Below are 19743 nucleotides of genomic sequence, written 5' to 3'. Positions count from 1 at the left end.
GCATCTACCTACTTTTCCTAGTATTCTTGGCTAAAAGAGAGCCACCTCGTAAGAGTACCCATATTTTTTTCTTCTTTATCTGCTACCCAGACACTTTTGATAGGACTCTCTTCCCCTGCTCCTAAACTTTAGAGGAAGTGTATGAAACTGGGATACACCAGGCAATGTCTGCTCCTTCTTGCTACCTGTATTGCTCAACATAAGTATATTAATATTCCAGTCCTATGCATTAACCCACCAAGTTTCCAACATTCCTCTTAAATAATAAACTTGATCTGAAGTCTGCATTAAGACTTCAGCTGCCCTTGTTAACTCTTTATATGTCTAGCATCCATAAGCAAATATTTAAGATTTTCTTCACAGGGACGGATCATGCTCCTGCTTGTCCTACTTGACCCTGCTATAAACAAGCCAACAGCACTTCTGGGGATGTCATCCATCAGTTGCTGTGTTTGAGAGGCAGTGATGTTTTCTGCTTGGCTGAGCCAAAGCTTTGCAATTCTGTTAGCCTATAGCAGAACACGTCAACGGTTCTCTGATCTTTGACATTTCACAGTCTTGTTTTTTTTTAAAAAAAGAACATTTAGTCACAATTAGCATTTTTTTGTGCTTGAAGTTAGTAAAAAAAAAAAAAAATCAGTGTCTAGAATTTTAGAAAAGCATTTCAGCATTTTCAGTTGGATGTCCTTTCCAGAAAAATTCTTATTTTGTCTGAGCATGTGCAGGATTATTTATTTCTAAGTTCAGTGATACCTCAGAAAATCTTTTCTCTCCTTCTCTTCACCGACTCCTTGCGAGCGCCTTCTCTGCAGTATGCCATTTCATTTAGAAATTCAGTTTTCTCTGGGAGCAAAAGTTCCATGATGCCCCAGACTCCTGTTGCGTATTGCAAAGCCATGTGCCAGATTCCCAGCCCCCTTGGGAGCAGGTGGCTTCTGCCAGCCTTAGGTAGGAGATGGCACCCAGTGTCCCTTGGCACCCTATTTCCTATGGGTCTATGATTCTATGACTCGGTGGGTAAGGCATGGCATGCGTTGCACTGCGGTTTCCACCGACTTCCACCCATCTGCCTCTTCACCAGGGATTGCATCCGATGGCAAAGGAACCGAACCATCCATCCTGACACCTCGCTTCCCCCTCCCCGAGCTTTTGTACTCCTTCGGTTCAATTTATGTGGAGAATAAGAATCACTGCAAAAGAGAATCTCACTTATTCCCCCCTTCCCTTACTTGTCTCAAACAGTAGTTGAGAGAGGTGAGAAGAAGGATGTGGTGTTTCTAATCGATGGCTCGGATGGTGTCAGAAGAGGTTTCCCTCTACTGAAGACATTTGTCCAAAGAGTTGTTGAAAGCCTGGATATTGGTCGTGACAAGGTCCGTGTCGCCGTTGCACAATACAGCAATGTCATACAACCAGAATTCTTACTCGACACCCACGAAGACAAAGCAGATCTCATCAGCGCCATCCAGGAGCTGAAGGTTATGGGAGGATCTCCTCTGAACACTGGAGCAGCCCTTGACTATCTCATCAGGAATGTGTTCACGGTGTCGAGTGGCAGCAGGATAGCGGAGGGTGTCCCGCAGTTCCTGATTCTGCTGACCGCTGACAGGTCCCAGGACGATGTGAGGAGGCCCTCGGTGGTCCTGAAGACAAGTGGCACGGTGCCCTTTGGCATCGGGATTGGAAATGCCGACCTCACAGAGCTGCAGACGATTTCTTTCCTCCCAGATTTTGCTATATCTGTGCCTGACTTCAGCCAGCTGGATACGGTGCAACAGGTCGTCTCGAACAGAGTCATCCGGCTGACCAAGAAAGAGATAGAGTCACTTGCCCCTGATCTGGTTTTTACATCACCCAGCCCAGGTGAGGAGATGTTTGTGTGTGCACCGACAGCCAGCGGCAAAAAATGATGTTTAGTAACATCATGGTTGCAACACAAACTGAGAAAAGCAAAGATGGTCACAGCTAAGACTCCAAGTCCATCTTGGTCTTACTGTTGATGTACTTAGGGTTGGTAGGAGCTATGTAATCAAGCTGAGCCACCTTTAAGCCCAGTCCCCCAAGGTGGTCCATGTTGTATTCACATGGAAGACCCACAAAGTGAATGCTATGACCTTAATGTTATTTTAAGTTGATGGATTTTAAGTCCATGCTATTCCTCCTGGAATGGAAATTGCATCATTTAGATGCTGCAGGGACACCTTCACACCACTATAAATCAAGGTCAGCTTTCTGCTAAATGTAAGACCTGCTGATGTGTCTTACATTTGCCACACTCATTCACTGGTGGAAGGGAAACTGGAAGCAGGCATCAGGAAAAGGAGCAGATCTTCCATTTTTGGTCTTGCTTGGAATGAAATCCAGCCAGCGTATGCCTGGGATGAAGGGTACCCACCCCAGATCAGTCCCTCTGAAGTCCACCATCCTACTCTATCTATTCCTTCCCTTCAGAGCCAGACTGCTTTCCTCCATCCCCATTTGCCAGTGTGATATTCAGTGATAATTCAGGCTCTGAGCTGAACTACCACTGCAGAAAACATTTTATTAGGAAGCAAAAAGTCATCCTGGAAAGGCAGAAGCTGAGAGAACAATAGGATAGAAGCTTTCCTAGAGGACAAAGTGTACTGAGTGTAAAACAACCCCATGCTGCCTGGCAACCTGCCCTGAGTAAGGGCCATCACCAGGCTATGTTTCCTTGGGTGGAGATCCCACAAGGAATGATTGTTGCAGGTTTCCCCTGCTCCCTCTTGCTCCCTTTGCTCTGGAAGTTGTTGTTCTTGCACTGCTTGGGAATGTGCCTAGCACACTGGTCCTGCCTCTGGGTTGAACCCAGAGCTGCCTGCTGTGGCTCCCAGGAGATATCACAGGCAGCGGAACAATAAGCATCCTCCCCATGGCCAAAGGCATGGGCCAGTGATGTAGATGATGAGCTTAGCTGCTCTTCATAAGCAATGCCTGATGCATCTTCTGACTGCTGCCTTCTTTCCTGCAGCGGGTGTGAAGAGGGATGTTGTGTTCATGGTTGACGGCTCCCGCTATGCCGCCCAGGAGTTCTACCTGATCCGTGATCTCATTGAGAGGATAGTGAACAACTTGGATGTGGGCTTTGACACCACCAGGATTTCCGTGGTCCAGTTCAGTGAGCATCCCCACGTGGAGTTCTTGCTCAATGCCCACTCCACCAAGGACGAGGTGCAGAGTGCGGTGAGGCAGCTGCGGCCACAGGGTGGCCAGCAGGTGAACGTAGGGGAGGCCCTAGAGTTTGTGGCAAAGACCATCTTCACTCGGCCCTCCGGGAGCCGCATAGAGGAGGGAATCCCTCAGTTTTTGATCATCCTCTCCTCCCGCAAGTCCGACGATGACTTAGAGCACCCATCGCTCCAAGTCAAACAAGTGGGCGTGGCACCCATGGTAGTAGCGAAGAACGTGGATCCTGAGGAGATGGTACAGATTTCCCTTAGTCCTGATTATGTATTCCAAGTCTCCAGTTTCCAGGAACTTCCCAGCCTCGAGCAGAAGCTGCTGACTCCTATTGAAACCCTGACTGGGGACCAAATCAGACGGCTGCTGGGAGATGTGCAAATCCGCGAAGGTAAGGCTCTGTCAACACTGGCTGCCTCTGGGTTGCTATTCAAGTAAATGTTGCCCAAATGTGTAAATACCTTTCCATCCCTTCTCTATAAACCAAGGTTTTCCTCAGTTAAAAGCAAAGGTATAGCACATGTACAGTTTTAGAAGGAAACTTTTAGATATGTGGAAATTCTGCCCAAGTACCTAAATACATTATAACTTACAATTTTCAAGTCAAGTACCTAAATACATTACCTATTTTGATTTTCAAGTCAAATACCTCAATGTGTACAATTGCCTATTCCCATTTAGCAGCTCTATAGGAGAGAGACTTAAATCTGGGGCAAAATGAAGTTGGAAACTGACAAATCCAGAGGAGAGTGTTAATGAATGAAACAGATAAGGCTCTGAGTAATGCATGCTTTGAATATTAGGCAGACTGTTAACACACACATGCATGCTTGCACACAAGCCCTTTTGGAGAGGCTCCCTGAAACACCATGCCTAAAGTTGGCTAAAATATGCTGTGCAGTTTTACATCACACGAGAGCAGATAACACAGAAATCCTCCAGAAAAGCTTAAGCAAAGACTTGGCACACGAATAATTTCCTCTCTTCTTGCTTCCCTGCAGATATTTCTGGTGATGAAAAGGACATAGTCTTCCTCATTGACAGCTCTGACAGCGTTAGGCCTGATGGGCTTGCTCACATTCGGGATTTCATCAGCAGAATTGTTCAGCAGCTGGAAGTTGGGCCAAACAAAGTGCGAATCGGTGTGGTGCAGTTCAGCAATAATGTCTTCCCTGAGTTCTACTTGAAGACCCACAAGTCCAAAAATGCCGTCCTGCAAGCCATCCGCCGCTTGAGGCTTAGAGGGGGGTCCCCTGTGAATGCTGGCAAAGCCCTCGACTACGTGGTGAAGAACTACTTCATCAAGTCTGCAGGGAGCAGGATAGAAGATGGAGTGCCTCAGCACCTAATTGTCATCCTTGGAGACCGGTCCCAGGATGACGTGAACAGGCCTGCTAATGTGATTGTTTCAACAAACATTAAACCTCTGGGTGTTGGAGCCAGGAATGTGGACAGGGACCAGCTGCAGATCATTACCAATGATCCTGAGCGTGTGCTTGTGGTACAGGACTTCACGGGACTCCCAACTTTAGAAAAGAAGGTGCAGAGTATTCTTGAAGAGCTTCCGATACCTACAACAGAAACCCCTGGATATTTAGGACCTGGTAAGACTGCTGCTATTCATCCTGTAGACTTTTCTGGACAGAGCACAGATAGAATTTGCGTAATGTAAATACGGTTCCATAATAACACCTTTCGATTCTCAACCCTTTAGCTGCATTGATTTAAAGAACACTTTGAAGATTTTGTTGAGCATAGGAAAGAGCAGAATTAAATTTGAAATGAGATGAGGGTGTCTATCACAAAAACAAGTAATGCATGAAGTGTTATAAGTGTTGTATAAAACCTTTCTTCTTGTACAGACGTAAAATCATGCCAAAGACCGATGAAACTAAAAAGGTAGAAACGGGAGAGAAACACAACGCTACTTCACAAAGCACTAAGCATCTTAAATATTATAGATGCCGTAAATTATTAATAACTGTGTTTTCTTTGTGATCTTTTCAGGAGGTAAAAAGCAGGCTGACATTGTGTTTTTGCTGGATGGCTCCATCAATCTGGGGAGAGATAACTTCCAGGAAGTTATCCAGTTTGTCTACTCTCTGGTGGACGCCATTTATAGGGATGGCGACTCTATCCAGGTAGGACTGGCCCAGTACAACTCAGATGTCACCGACGAGTTTTTCCTCAAGGACTACTCCACCAAACCTCAGATTTTAGATGCCATCAACAAAGTCATCTACCAAGGCGGCCGAGTGGCAAACACTGGCGCAGCTATAAAGCACCTCCAGGCAAAACACTTTGTGAAAGAGGCTGGCAGCCGAATCGACCAGAGGGTGCCCCAGATCGCCTTCATCGTCACGGGTGGAAAGTCCACGGATGATGGGCCGAGTGCCTCCTCGGAAATTGCACAGAAAGGCGTCAAGGTATTTGCGGTCGGTGTGAGAAACATCGACCTGAAGGAAGTCAGCAGGCTGGCCAGCGAAAGCGCTACAGGTTTCAGAGTGTCCACAGTCCAGGAGCTATCTGAGCTGAACGAGCAGGTCCTGGTTACGCTGGAAGCTGCTATGGAGGAGAAATTGTGCCTAGGAACGACAGACGTTACAAGAGGTAAGCACGATCCTTTCATAATGTGCTCAGGTCATTCCCGAGGGTGGCTTTTAATATCGAATGCATTTTGATGGACTTGTCTAGCCTGCTTTTGTGCTTTGCCTATAGCCAGAGGTGCAGCATGGGCTCAGACCTCCTCCATGAACGTGGTGGTAGGCTGCAAACCTTTGGTACGAAAGCTGCCTGTTTGTGTGTTTCAGCATGTGAGCAACTGGTGTACCGTCACTGCAGAGGTGCCATCATGGCACTTCTTGGCCGTTCAGTCCCTGGCATGCATCGTGTGCTGGAAATCAGAATTTCTCTTGCCTGATCATTCAGGGTGCTCACTTGATCTCGTGACAGGTTTACGAGAAAAAGCTAGGGCACAAGCAGTTGTAGTTTAAGGTAAAATTGCTTTAAGAAGGAATCCCATGATTTGGCTACTTCAGAAGCCAAGTGAGGGGAATTGGGCTGAGTAAGTGAGCTGGTATTGCTGTCAAACCAGACTCCCAGCAGCTGGTTTAACTTACTATGGTACAGCAAGTCCTGCTCCCAGCACAACTGACCACAGCTCAACACTCTGGCTTTTGAGCAAAGGCATCTCCCGAACCTCTGGAGAAGCTGAAGGAGAGCCACAGGAGCCCTGAGCTGAGCAGCAGCTCCACCCAAGATAAAAAACTGAGTGCAGGGAAAAGCAAACCACTGCTGGTGGTAACCATGAGTGCTTCCTGAGTGCAGCACCAGTGTGATTAATATAAAAGAAAATTCAAACACCTCCCTGTTTGAAAGCCTGCGTAGGTGCAGGAGACATTAAATCTAGATGAAAGGCATCCAAGAGTTTGATTTCTACGTGCTCCAGACCAACGGGCAGCTCACTGGCTGCAGGGTGGCTCCAAGCCCATGCTAAATATTCCTGCCAAAAGGCAGACTGTGCATTGCATCACTAGCTTGGGCTGAGCAACTTCAGTGCCTCTTTCTGCCCTAATTCCCAGCTATCCCATATAAATCCTAGCTACACCTTTCAGGGATTTGAGATCAGTCACCTGGTTGTCACCTCCCTCTATATCCCCATGACTGGAAGACGGTTGTTTCAAGCACAGGCAGAAGGTGCATGCGCACTGTGCAAGTACTGACAGGTTTTCATGCAGTGGAGAGAAAGCAACAGTCTTGGCTGCCTGATGAAAATGAAAATTTCTGTTGGGCTTGATTTAGTCAGCTCCTCACAATGCTACGCAACAATTGCACAGGAAAAAAAAATTAAAATTAATAAAATGCAGATTTTCCCAGGTTACTATTGCTATGACGAAAGGAAGTAGAAGGCAATTGTGTATCACATGGCAGCAGTTCTTGAAGCAGAGAGTGTCTTCTCTAATGACTAACAATAATTAGGAAAGTCATTACTTGAAAAGCAATTTTATTGCTCAACGGTATTGCCCTCCTCTCTTTCTGCATTTCCCTTTCAGATTGCGACTTAGATGTGATACTTGGCTTCGATGTCACAGATGTTGGCCCTGGCCAAAATATATTCAATTCCCAGAGAGGTCTGGAGTCCAGAGTTGAGTCCGTGCTGAACAGAATAACGCAGATGCAGAAGATCAGCTGCACTGGCAACCAAGCACCCAACGTCAGGGTAGCCATCATGGCCCAGGCTCGGGGGGGACCCGTGGAGGGACTGGACTTCTCCGAGTACCAGCCTGAGCTCTTCGAGAAGTTTCAAGGCATGCGCACCCGTGGGCCCTATTTCCTCACAGCAGATACACTGAAGTCCTACCTGAACAAATTCAGATCTGCACCCTCCGGCAGCACCAAAGTAAGTCAAAACCAAGGCCACTGGGATGGTGTTGGCCAGGAAAGCTGACTTCTGATGTATTTCAGTTGGTAAAGCAACTGTAAATTCATTAATAAATAATTAAAAAAAAATCATTAAATAAATGTATTCATAATAAATTTGGTCACTTAAGCCCTATTTGTTTCCTGTACTCTCCCTGCATTGTCAAGGTCCTGTCCTGACAATTGCTGAGCATCACTGCAGCTGGTATCCATGAGCACTGCTTGGTTGCAAACTACTGCTTTCCAGATGTTTCCCTGTTCGTGCAACAAACACTTGCATGACGTGATGTACAGAAACCTGGCACAGACATTCAAAGCTTTGTGGGCTGGAAAGGGCACAGCAATTCCCCCATCTCCTCTCAGACAAAGCATCCCTTGGAAGAAGGCCCTTCAGGTTGCAGTGATTGTGTTTCATACCTGAAATGTTCTGGGTCCTGACATAAATTTCTTTCCCAGGTCATAATTCATTTTACTGATGGTGCAGATGACTCAATAGATCAGCTGGAGGCTGCTTCGTCTGCTTTGCATACAGAAGGTAACTTTTTTACTCTTCAAGGCAGTGATTATGGTCCATGTTAACATGAGGCCCATTTTACAACCATTTCTCATGAGTCCACCAGCATTTGATAGTAATGAATAAGGATTTCATGATTTCTACATGCACTTGCTGTTCTTCGTTGCCTTCCTGTCACATTCAGCTGCCTGCTGGCACCTAAGCATGTGGGTAACTTGCACTGAATGTGCTTAAAGATGCTTGTTCTCAATTGCATAAGCTCTGCTTGCAGTCGAAGAGGCAGATGATGACCCATCCTTACAGGGGAGGGTGTGCAGGCTCTGCAGAGCACCTTGCCCCATCATGCAACCTCTTCTGCTTTTCCCCCTCTCAGGTGTCAATGCTCTCATCTTCGTCGGGCTGGACCGAGTGAGCAATTTTGACAAAGTGATGCAGCTGGAGTTTGGTCGTGGGTTCACCTACAACAGACCGCTCAGAGTTAATCTGCTGGACTTGGATTTCGAGCTGGCAGAGCAGCTCGTAAGTAACTTGGCACAGGCAGCACTGCCTTGTAATGTTAGAGGAAAGCCGACGGCTGGATCTCCTGCGGGGCTGAACCGTGGCTGAATTACACTCTCTTGGCTCTGGTCCTCTCCCCTCCCTACCTCACGTCAGCTCTTTTTACAGATGCCACAGAAAATAAAGTTAAGAGCAGATCATGGCGCTGCCTCGTCTCGCACCACTCCTGGAGAAGCCCTACTCCAGCTGAGGCTACAGAACATGGGATTAGGTCGAATGGGATGGGATAAGATGCCATCAAAAGCTGCTGTGCCAAAAGGCCCACCCTCCACCCGCATTTATGCTGTTGTTTTTTTTAACCTTACGGGTAATGCACTGTCATGCCTTGTCAGTGCTAAATCTCTTGCAGAAGGACTGCTTTCTAGGTTTCTTTCCCTGACTTGATACACTGCCTGTATTTCAGACATGCTTTTAACACATGAAGAAGTTATTCTTTCTTCCTCATAGATTTTCTTCCCTCCCATGTATGTAGTCCCTCTCGAGTTTGTTGAGTTAATTTGCTATCAACCTCGGTATGTCCAGTTCCTCCCAACTTCACATTTGCTACCAGCAGCATTAAGCTCCTTTTCCAGTGGATTTAATAAGATTGGGCTTAACCACTGATCCCTGTGGTAACCTTGCTGGGCCCTTCTTTGCAAATAAAAGTGCAGCCACTTGGGAGTGAACCTTGGGTTTTGGGTTAAGAGCTAGTCTTCAGCCCATCCCCAAGTAATTCAGTTGCCTAGGAAAATCCTTTCAAAATGTAAATGTGCAAAGCTGGCAGGAAATGTTTGCAGCCAGCAATGTACTTGGCAAAGAAAGTAACTTTTTTCTTCCTATTGGATGATGCAAAACCAAGCTGTGATTTCTCTGAATCCATATCTATCTTTTTTTTTTTTTCTTTTTCCTCTTTTGCTGTGTGCTTGCAAAATGTTCTCAGCCTGCAGGTTGCTGGTGAACTACTTATTGCAATGACTTTCTCATGGCCTATTCCACAGCCTGGATTTGTTTCTTTGGAGATGAAATTGCTCTTTTTGGTGACAGGCACCGCTCTGGGGACTGATCTCCTACTAAATGCTCTCTACAAATTCTGCCTCATGCAGTTCCCATTTAAACCCTTGCCTCTGATGTCGAAAAGATAATGTTGACCGCTGCTTCCTAACCATGCAACCTAACTGGTCTGCCAAAACACACCTCCTTCTCCTGCTGTTGTGGGTGTTTTGAGGCAGAGACCCCAAAGTGTTGCTGGGCTGATGTTATGCTTGGTACAGGAGCCATTGCACAGACTTGAGGGCTTGCAGGAGTTAACGGTGTTGGGGCTCTGCCAGGTTTCTAACACCTTCCCATTGTGTCATGTGCATTTTGCTGCAGGACAACATCGCAGAGAGGACGTGCTGCAAGGTCCCATGCAAGTGCTCGGGGCAGAGAGGGGACAGAGGTGTGCCAGGCCCCATAGGACCAAAGGTAGGTCCCTTCATCTGGGGATGAAGGCTCCCTGTGTAAAGTCATTGTCCACCACAGTGGTGATGGATTGGTGAGGTGTAGGCTGCATGCATTGTAATGGGTGATGCTAACAGGGAGGTCATCTCCACTTACTCCCCCATTTTAAAACTGGCCCTGGGCCATGCACAGCAGTTGAGAGCTGCTCTCCTTCCCTTTCCTCACAGCTTCTGTGTTGTAAAACAACCAAGAGGGCAGGGATGAGTGGCTGGAAGGAGGGAGTGAAGTGTCTGGTGAAACAGTTTAGGAATGTCAAGGGGAGATGGTTTCTCTTATTAAATTGTTTACACAGATGACCAAGCAGCTGCTCTGTGCAAATCTAGGGAAATCTTAATATCAATTTAGAGGAAGATCACAGAACTATGAAAGAAATGCAGGATCATCTCTGTTGTCTTCTAGGGTACCACAGGTGATCTTGGCTATGGAGGCTATCCTGGTGATGAAGGAGGACCGGTGAGTGATTGCTCCTGCTCTGCATGGTACTGCTGAAATAAGGGACCTCACCATACTGAAGCGTTTGGAGGCTTTTTCACTAAATATTTTCTGCTGGGGATGTGGGCATGGATTACATGAGAGAGCAAGCAGAACTTTGTGTTTCCCCCATCCGATGGCCTGAGTTGCTGGTCCCAGCTGCTCCTGGGAGAAGGTCAGTAAGAAGCTCCTTGAGAGCTGGAGAAGGCATGATGGGGGGAATAACACCCATTATTTGATGTGACCCAGCTCTGTGTTATTCCTCCAGGGCAGGTGGGAATGTTTGCAGCTGGTTCCAAATGCCTGTGAGCACAATAAAATCCCCGGCTTCATTAAAGCTGCAGCCTATGCCAAAGTTATCCATACCAAATGCAGCTGAAAGATTTGAGTTAGTCCAAGAATGGGACCAAGAAGGGGTGTTTCTATCCATCACAGTGGCAGACAACATGAGTCCCATGACTTCTGACTAGCACTGTTTCATCCAAACTCTTACTTCATGAATCCCACATCACCCCTGGAGAAAACAACTCCCCACGCATCAGGCCTGGGAGGTGAAGCTGAGGCCAAGGGGCTGGTGGTGCTCATCACTTTTCCAATAGCACAGGCAGAGGCCAGACGCTGCTGTCAGATATCACGTGCGATGCAATGTTTTCCTGGGGCTTTAAGGTCAGGATGAGATTAGACAACTATGCAGAGCTCTGAGGGTTTTGTCTTGTCATTTTATTTTTGAAGGAGAAGTTTTATAAAGCTATTCCATAGCTGAGAGTTTGGGAAGGATGTTTCTCTCTCGGTGATGAAGACTTGCAGTTGGTCTCTATATGAGGAAGGTTGCGGGCAGAAGACGGTGGGGTGGCCGGGCATTGACCTTTCAAACCCTGATGCTCTGTTAGCTCCTGTGCTTCCAAGCCACCTCCTGTGCTTGCTGATGCATGCAGTTAGTTGAAGAAAGGCACTCAGCAGGGAAACCCTGACCATTGCGTTTTACCCTCCATGCAACAGGGTGAGCGTGGACCACCAGGTGTGAACGGGACGCAGGGTTTCCAGGGATGCCCCGGGCACAGAGGAACCAAGGTATGTGCGGAAGGGGCCTGCGTGGAGCAGACCCAGAGTCCAGCTGGTGGGAGTCCACCAAGGGCAACTCCTGCTGCTTTGGGATGTCACACAACAGCCGCCAAGTCCACTCAAGTGGTGGTGTCCACCTGGCCAAGCACCAAGGCTTTCAGCAGGTGTCATGGCTTTAGAATTGCTAGGAAGAGCAAAAGGGCAGCCCAGTGACCCAGGCTGATTTATTTTCTGCAGTCTGGCTCTAGGGAAAAGATGTAAGAAGAGATGGATTTGTTCTTAACACCAAGAAGTGGTGTGTGCGTGTCTTGGCCCAGGGCTGGGACAGCATGTGGATGGAAATCTGCTGTTGGGGAGGAGGGAGAGAAGTGAGCCACAGCCGCTGCTTTGAAGAGGAACGCTGAGCAAATGGTTCAGGACAGCAGCCATGCCACAAGCCAGAAAAGGTGGTGAAATGTATAATATTTATGGGAAATATTCAGCGATATTAAGGGGATGTTTCCTACCATTTGCTCTGACCATAGGGTCCTCTGGCAAGGAGCAGAGGAGTGCGTGAACCAAGCCCATCAGTTGCAGCTGAGATACTGAGTCTCTTTAAAAAGCTGTCCAGCCTTGGACAAAGGCACCGAGACTGGATCTGAATTAATATAAAAACGGGTGCAGGGAGAACAGAAAGACAGTGGAGAAAGAGTTGTGGCTAAGGAGTAAGCTGTTTTATTTGATCACCTAGCTAAACACCATGATGCACATATTTCGTCTTGGCACGAGTGTTGAGGAGGTAGCTGAAGAAGAAAATTGGTATAAGAGAAATAAGGGACAGTCAAACCCTGGTGCAGCATGCCCTGGCTGTCCTGCCCTGGTCCTGGCTCTGGGTCTGCCACCAAGCACAGCCCCCCTTCCTCACCACATCCCATGGCGATGAACTGGGCAAAAGTGGAGTAACTCCCTTCTCTGATCTCTTTAGGGTTCTCGGGGATTCCCAGGAGAGAAGGTATGGAGCTATTTCCTTATGCCATGGCCATGAGCGTGAACTTATGGACACATTGGTATCCCCCTCCTTGTTCCCCTTTCCCTCAGTGAGCATTTACCCCTCGCCTCTCTTCTGCAGGGTGAACTGGGAGAAATGGGTCTGGATGGCATTGATGGAGAAGAGGTCAGTCATTTTCATTGCTTTTCTCTTTATAATGAGATGTTTCAGTGAAGTATCTAAGAAGCACCTTGAAAGTAGCAAATATTCTAAAGTATTTTTCTTTTTTAGGGAGACAAAGGTTTGCCCGGATCCTCTGGAGGGAAGGGATACTCTGGCAGGAGGGTAGGCTTTTATCACATTTACGATGGGGCTAAATGATGGTGAAAAGGTGGATTTGAGCCAAGGGAGGGTGGAAAGCCATCACACTCCCCTTGAGGCTGAGGACTTGGGCAGAGGTACGCGGCAGCAGAGATGCTTTCAGCAGGCAAAGGCTGTTCTCGCTAACTCTCCGTCTCTTTCTGCAGGGTGATAAGGGAATTAAAGGCGAACGAGGAGAACGAGGTGACCGTGGGCTCCGTGGAGATCCGGTAAATATTGCTAAGGCATCTTCTTGATTTTTCACCCACTTTCTACCAGTTCTGGGGGTCATTGGCAAGCATGCACTCAGGCTTATTAAATGCAGCTTGTCAGTGGCAGGTCCAGTGACAGAGCAAGGACTCAGAGATGACATGTGAGTAACACATGCCTCTTGATACCAACCTGTCAATCACTGTTTCATTATATTAAAATTCCCCTTCCTCCTCTTCTTCAGTATTATTATTTCTCAGTTGAAAAGCTGTGTCTGTCTGAAAACACCAATAATACTTCATCTAATTCAGTCAAAAAAGGAAAAAAGAAAAGAAATGTTGGTTCTGAGCTATAGGAGAGCAGTTTATGATGTCTGACTTTCATGTCCCACTTACACAGATGTTTCTTATTGCTCTATTGCTTTCAGGGAGATTCAGGAGCTGATAATACTCAACGGGGATCCAGAGGCCAAAAGGGTGAAATTGGACCAATGGTAAAGTTTCTTTGTTGTCTTTTGTTGTTTTTTGGTTTTTACAATAGGATGGGACAGAAAAAGTAAGAAAAAAGGATGCTGCCAAAAAGGTGCAAATTTTTTAAACTCATCGTGCCTTATTAGATGGAATACTTTTCCACTAGAAAATGTTGTTGGTTTGCAACCAAAACTTTCTCTGGGAAGACATCAGTTTAGAAGATATTTTGTGTAAAAAGTGCTTTTGTTTTTTTAGTTATTAGTTTACAATGCCTTTTGGGATATTGTCACTGAAAACAACTTTGTACTTGGAAATTAACTTCATATGTTCTTGCGGGTCATATACAAAAGCAGAGAACTGTTTAGATGATTCTAAATCTGAACATCCTGATTCACCTGAAATCTTTGGGAAAAAAAACCCCACATGCTCCTTGGAAAATTTCAAAACCCATTTCTTTTCATATCAGCTCAGAATAAAAATGCATCTTAAACTGTCAGAAGGCATTTCCCAAAGAATGGGAATGTCGGCTTGCGCTAGCTCAGAAACTTGATGGAAACTCTCCATGAGTTGTTAGAGGGATTTCCACCAATGTGGGAATATCAAGTAACTTGTGTGAGAGTGCGAAAGGACCCATTTTTTGAGAATGGAACCTGTTTTCCCAGTGCCTGCTCATCTCAGGGCTCTCACCTGACTTTTGCTTTTGCTTTAGGGAGAATCAGGACCGGTAGGGCTGGATGGCCAAGACGGTGGAGTTGGGAGGAAGGTGAGCTGCCAGACCTGCAGTCAGTGGGGGCCAAGATTAGACTGACAATAACTTTTTCCCTCCTGCCTTCCCATGTATTTTGGCTCACAAGTGTCAGGAGTTCAACCTGAAAAATAAAACCAAAAAGACCCCCACCAAACCTCAAAAGGAAAATGCCTGGTGGTTTGCTGGCTTGTATAGACTTTAAAGGTCTAATCCTTAATTTATTCCCATGCAAGTAACTCAGTGCTCAGATCAGTGGAGCTACAATTGATTTACTCTGGCGTATGCATCTGCATTTGGCTGCTGGTTTTTAAAAGGCAAAAACCAAACTGGATCTGGTGTAGCTGGGACATCTGAGGATATGTTCCCAGCTGCTCTGCTGCCACCTGTCCCTTGGGGCATGTGGTCCAGGGACTGTGGCACGCTCCTGCATGTGTGAGGGAGCAGCTCACCTATGTGGTGGAGGGTTGGGGGATGCAAGGAAGGAGAAAACATGCCAAAGTTTGATTTAAGAGAGCTGGCCATGTGGATTTCTTTCTCCCCCTCTCCCCAGTAGTTCAAACTATTCAAATGTAATTTTGGACTAAGAGAAGTGGCAATACACCAATCTGAAAGCAATAGAGAAACATGTGCTTACATACTTGCTTAACAAGTCTCATAATTTCTTCATTTGCAGGGTATGACAGGACGAAGGGGACCGATAGGAGTTAAGGTAAGTGGTGATGGGGATGACACCTGGGGCTCCTGCCACGCCACCGGCCAGGCAGCCACGGCACCCAGAGGGATGTGCCAAGAGAAGAGACATTCAGGCTTTGCTTCTTCCTCTCTGCCTCCTCTCTCCTCCAAATTTCTCTCCTCCTTCTCAGGCTCATCTCCCCATATGCTCCTTGCTGGATTTGGTGCAAAACCAGCCATCCACATGCCTGGGGCTCCCTGTCCTCTGCAGCATTCCCTGGTCAGACGCTTCGTCTCTGTGTGCTGCTGGAGCAGTGTAACGGTGCCAAAGCATAAAGGAGACTGATGCTTATTGATTGCAGGAGACAAATTACCCCGCCAGTTCTGTGCTCATTCTCTGCTATAAGCATATTCTGCCAAACAAAACCCCCAAACAACTGTTCTTCCCTGCTCTTTATGCAGCTGTAAATGCCCTGAGATCTCCTTTCCCTCCCCATGGTGTTGACCACCACCCCCATGCTAACCTGCATTGTCCTATTTTGCACTTCAAGGGTACCAAGGGCTCACTCGGTCAAGCAGGGCCAGCTGGAGAACAAGGCATGAGAGGGCCACAGGTCAGTGAGTTTACAGCAAAGTAAATGTCTTACCTCATGATGCTGTTGCGTTATTTCATCACAGCTGCTTCCTCAAAGAGTCTCAGCTGTGAGGACTGTCAGGATTTGGGTATTTTTGGGTGTGCTGTAGCCTGGCTGTCCTGCCCCGGGACATCAAGTCTGCCATTGCATTCACACCAGCCAAGCTATGACATGTTTGAAAACCATCTCTGAGGCACAGTAGCGTTTGCTTTCCCTTGTGATCTTGTGTAGCACTGGTGTGTTTCTGCTCATATGTGTTGACACAATCTCTCTTTTTCCTTGCACAGGGTCCGCCTGGCCAGCTTGGCACGCCAGGCATAAGAGGAGAGCAGGGCATTCCTGGACCCAGGGTAAACCCTTCTGCTGCTTCTCACCCAACTATGCTTAGCAAGAACATCTCGCTGAGCTAATAAGATGCAGCCAATGTGTCTTTCCATTCCCCCCCTCTAGAGCTCCAGCTCTGATTCACTTTCTTATAACACACCCTTCTAGTATGATTCTCCTCTCAACTTACGCTAAGGATTTCTTGATCAAGAATTACAGAAGAGAAAGAGTTAAAAGCAACCACAAAGGGGTCAGGACTTCAGCATTTGGCCCATTATAGTTTGTGATCTTAATTAAAGAACATCCCTGAGTGACTGGCAGGGAACGCTCCATGATGTTTCAACTTCTGAAGCCAGAGCATGATCATCTCACATGCTTGCTGGAGGGCCCCCATGCATTTATTTCTCCCTCCTGCTGCATACCCCAGCAAGACTCAGGGCCATAAAGCCAGACACATCTTGCATTTCCCTGTCCTGAGCAGGGCTTTGCCCCTCCTCCTCACACATTTCTCAGGGGGGTTCTCTAGGGACAATATAAGTTGCTGCTGACATTTGCATTGAACTGACCTGGTCCTTCAGCTCTTCCTGACTGTCAGTTAGACTTCTGAATTTCCTAAGGTGCTTTGAGAGGCACCAGCCCCGGTAGTTAATACATAATTTCTATGGTCACTCAATCCCCTAGTTTCTGGCACCCAGTTTTCTTGACATGTTGCCAACATGCCTCTCTCTGTTTCCATTCCAGGCCGGTGGTGGACTACCAGGAACCCCAGGAGAGCGGGGCAGGATCGGTCCCCTGGGACGAAAGGTATGTCTTCATGAGCATTGGGCATCAGCAACTAAAACAGCAATGAAAAGCTTCTGGATAGGAGTGAGCTTAAAAAAATACTTGAGATGAACCTCTTGGAGCGAAATTAGTTTGTTTTCACTGGCTTGCACTGTGTGGAGTAGAGCAAGGTCTGTGCTCTGTTTGTTTCATTAGGCTCCTGTTTCATTGAACAGAGAGGCAAAAGTAATTTAGTAACTGAGATTCTCAAGTGATTTTCCAGGGCAGATTCCCAGTCCATGCCCACATGGGAAGGTGGTTGTGTTGGATCTCTCCAGACCCTCCGTATGGTTTTATCTCTCCAGATTCACACACACTGGTTCATTTCTATGTCTGCTCCGCTGCCCATTTGCACTGGCAAAATCCCCAGAGCTTGGGAGCTTTTATTTTTGCAGTATTTTTAAAAAAGCAAACACCATCCTGTGGTGGAAGCTGACTGGCCTCCCATGTCCCACTGCTCACCTTTTCTGAAATCACTAAAGGTCCCACTAAAGAGCAAGCATTTTGTAGCATTGCCTGCTGTGTAGGTCCAGTCATGACTTTCTGCTGCAAGGACCACTGCAGATTGGTCTATGTAAAGACACCAGTGCTGATGGGATGGGAAAGGCTCAGAGTTGCCTGGAGTTTCAGCACATGCTTTAACAGATTCTTTTGTTTTCAGGGTGAGCCTGGAAACCCTGGACTCAAAGGGCCAAATGGACAGCAGGGCCCACGAGGAGAGATGGTAAGTGTGGCCATGCATTCACACCTTTAAGGATGCTGGGCTAAACTGTGTCCTGTGGGAAATGGGCTGCAGCCCTTCGTAGCAGAGGGTTTAGCTCCCCTACAGACTTTGCATCCTCCATAGTACAATATGAGAGAGGGAAATCAGCTTTATGTCTTCAGCTGGCATGAGCAGAGTTGGTAAGGGTAGTCCCTCTGAGGAGGTGAATTATATTCACTTGAAAAGTGACTTTTAACATCTCAGAGATCAGTCCACAGGGCAGAGGCTGTCCAGAGTTTCTTGGCCTTGTCCCGGCTCATTGCATGAGGTGTGGGTAGACAACCTGAGCTGACCCCATGTGCTAGCCCAAAGCAACCTATAAAAAGGATGTATGGAGTAAGTGAGCACTTTTATGGGGCCTGATTCTCATTACTCTGTATAATGAGGAGCCAACTGAGGAAAAAATGGTTTGCGCAAAGCAAGGGAGGACAAGCTTGGGTCAGACAGAGCTGTAAGTACACCCTTAGCATTGACTGACCTCCTAACCTGCTCCCCACTGCTGACTTCCACCTGGGTTTTACACATTATATGCGTATACTGAGCAGGTTTTCATTTGTAGTTTTGGCACCACCTTTTTGTGTTTATTTTTCTTGCAATAATTTCATCTACAGAAGGACTTCTCAAAAGCCTGTGACATCAGTGGGTTCTTTCTATTGATGCTGCTGGATCTGTGAGGTTTAAGCTATTTGCATATGACTGCATATTAATGACTTTGGCTTTCCTATTTTAGGGTGATGATGGACGAGATGGAATTGGTGGCCCAGGTCCTAAAGGCAGAAAGGTAGGTGTATTCTCATCATGCCCATCTACCAACATGAGTTACAACGGACAAGGAAGTAGCCAAGGTCTCCAGTGCAGATAGGCAAGGGCAGAGCCTAGGTGAAGTCAGACACATAGAGGGACAAAAATCAGCCCTATGTGTACCCTGGTGAGAAAAATCAGGCAAGGGTCTTCAAACTTTCCCCTCTGCCTTTGTCTTGGTTTCTCCAAGGAGGAAGCATAATGTTTTTGTACCTTTTAGCCAGAGAGCCCCATTAATGTCTGTGGGACTTTGAAAACAACGCGCCAGCATCTCTGACAGCTCCTCTACAGTTGTAATTAGCCTTAGAGGAGCAACCAGACCTTAAAAAGAGTGGCTATTTGCTTTTTATTAATCATATGAGGAACAAAATTGAAAAATTAATTTGCAGTCTCTCTCTCTTTTCCCTCCATCATTTAATTCCTTCAGCTGTTACAGATCTGCCTGCAAAATCAGGTTCATTTTCTAAACCATATTCAACTAAACCTTCATGTTGTTTCAGGGAGAACGCGGCTTCTTAGGCTACCCAGGGCCCAAGGTACGGTGCAGCCCATGAGCTATGCATTTATTTTCCAAGCAACATAGCCTTTACCTATGGTCCTGTGCAGATTTAGAGCTACTGTTTGTGATTTTTCCCCAACCAGGGTGGACCTGGTGACCGCGGTGGTGCTGGAGGCCCTGGTCCTAAAGGAAACAGAGGCCGCAGAGTAAGTTGGACCATGACATAATTTTTTGCTTCTGCATGAACTACCTGAAAGATGCGCACCCCTTTTCCCCCAAGTGTTGACCCATGCTCCTGGGAGTCCTCCTGCAGATGTTCATGGAGAGGACTTCTCTGCTCTCTCTCTCTAGGGAAATGCAGGAGATCCTGGGACACCCGGTCAGAAAGGAGAGGTTGGATACCCTGGACCATCTGTAAGTGTTCATTGCATTGCTGATGGAGCCTCTGGCTTTCCCCCTGGAGAAACTCCTCATTGCTTCTCTGAGAAATGTGGTAGTCCCTGTTGGTGCCAGGGCTTGAATATATGCCCATCACCATCTCCTGCTGATTTCAAGTTAGGCAAATTCCTCTTTATTTGTCTTTGATGTGTCTCTATAAATTCCTAACTAGCTGTTTATCATTGATAAATATTCCGCCCTCCTCTAACCGCAATGCACAACAGAAGGAAAAAGTCAAGAGACAGGCTCTTATCAGGCACTAGGATTTCCCCATGGCAATATGCCACTTAAAGCTCCTTCTAGGAAGTCCGCAGCTCTTTATCATTTATC

General features: G+C 46.9%; 1 protein-coding gene across 12 annotated transcripts in view; it reads left to right on the top strand.

The window, feature by feature from the left end:
* Window positions 1–19743, top strand: part of COL6A3 (collagen type VI alpha 3 chain) — a 63570-nt gene that overhangs the window by 26432 nt on the left and 17395 nt on the right. For 10 of the 12 annotated variants that reach the window (XM_052791843.1, XM_052791841.1, XM_052791840.1 and 7 more), the window contains 25 exons: window positions 1243–1863; window positions 2993–3592; window positions 4203–4805; window positions 5209–5811; window positions 7254–7600; window positions 8077–8155; window positions 8508–8653; window positions 10043–10135; window positions 10571–10624; window positions 11642–11713; window positions 12669–12695; window positions 12813–12857; window positions 12963–13016; window positions 13199–13261; window positions 13669–13734; window positions 14421–14474; window positions 15133–15168; window positions 15683–15745; window positions 16054–16116; window positions 16832–16894; window positions 17574–17636; window positions 18406–18456; window positions 18977–19012; window positions 19119–19181; window positions 19327–19389. In XM_052791843.1, coding sequence (XP_052647803.1) covers window positions 1243–1863; window positions 2993–3592; window positions 4203–4805; window positions 5209–5811; window positions 7254–7600; window positions 8077–8155; window positions 8508–8653; window positions 10043–10135; window positions 10571–10624; window positions 11642–11713; window positions 12669–12695; window positions 12813–12857; window positions 12963–13016; window positions 13199–13261; window positions 13669–13734; window positions 14421–14474; window positions 15133–15168; window positions 15683–15745; window positions 16054–16116; window positions 16832–16894; window positions 17574–17636; window positions 18406–18456; window positions 18977–19012; window positions 19119–19181; window positions 19327–19389 — 4028 coding nt within the window. The remainder of the gene's footprint in view (window positions 1–1242; window positions 1864–2992; window positions 3593–4202; window positions 4806–5208; window positions 5812–7253; window positions 7601–8076; window positions 8156–8507; window positions 8654–10042; window positions 10136–10570; window positions 10625–11641; window positions 11714–12668; window positions 12696–12812; window positions 12858–12962; window positions 13017–13198; window positions 13262–13668; window positions 13735–14420; window positions 14475–15132; window positions 15169–15682; window positions 15746–16053; window positions 16117–16831; window positions 16895–17573; window positions 17637–18405; window positions 18457–18976; window positions 19013–19118; window positions 19182–19326; window positions 19390–19743) is intronic. The other 2 variants (XM_052791833.1, XM_052791842.1) reach the window with 2 other exon arrangements.

This window comes from Harpia harpyja, chromosome 7 (assembly GCF_026419915.1).
Source record: "Harpia harpyja isolate bHarHar1 chromosome 7, bHarHar1 primary haplotype, whole genome shotgun sequence".
NCBI lineage: Eukaryota > Metazoa > Chordata > Aves > Accipitriformes > Accipitridae > Harpia > Harpia harpyja.
This window is presented reverse-complemented; position numbering and strand designations above follow the sequence as displayed.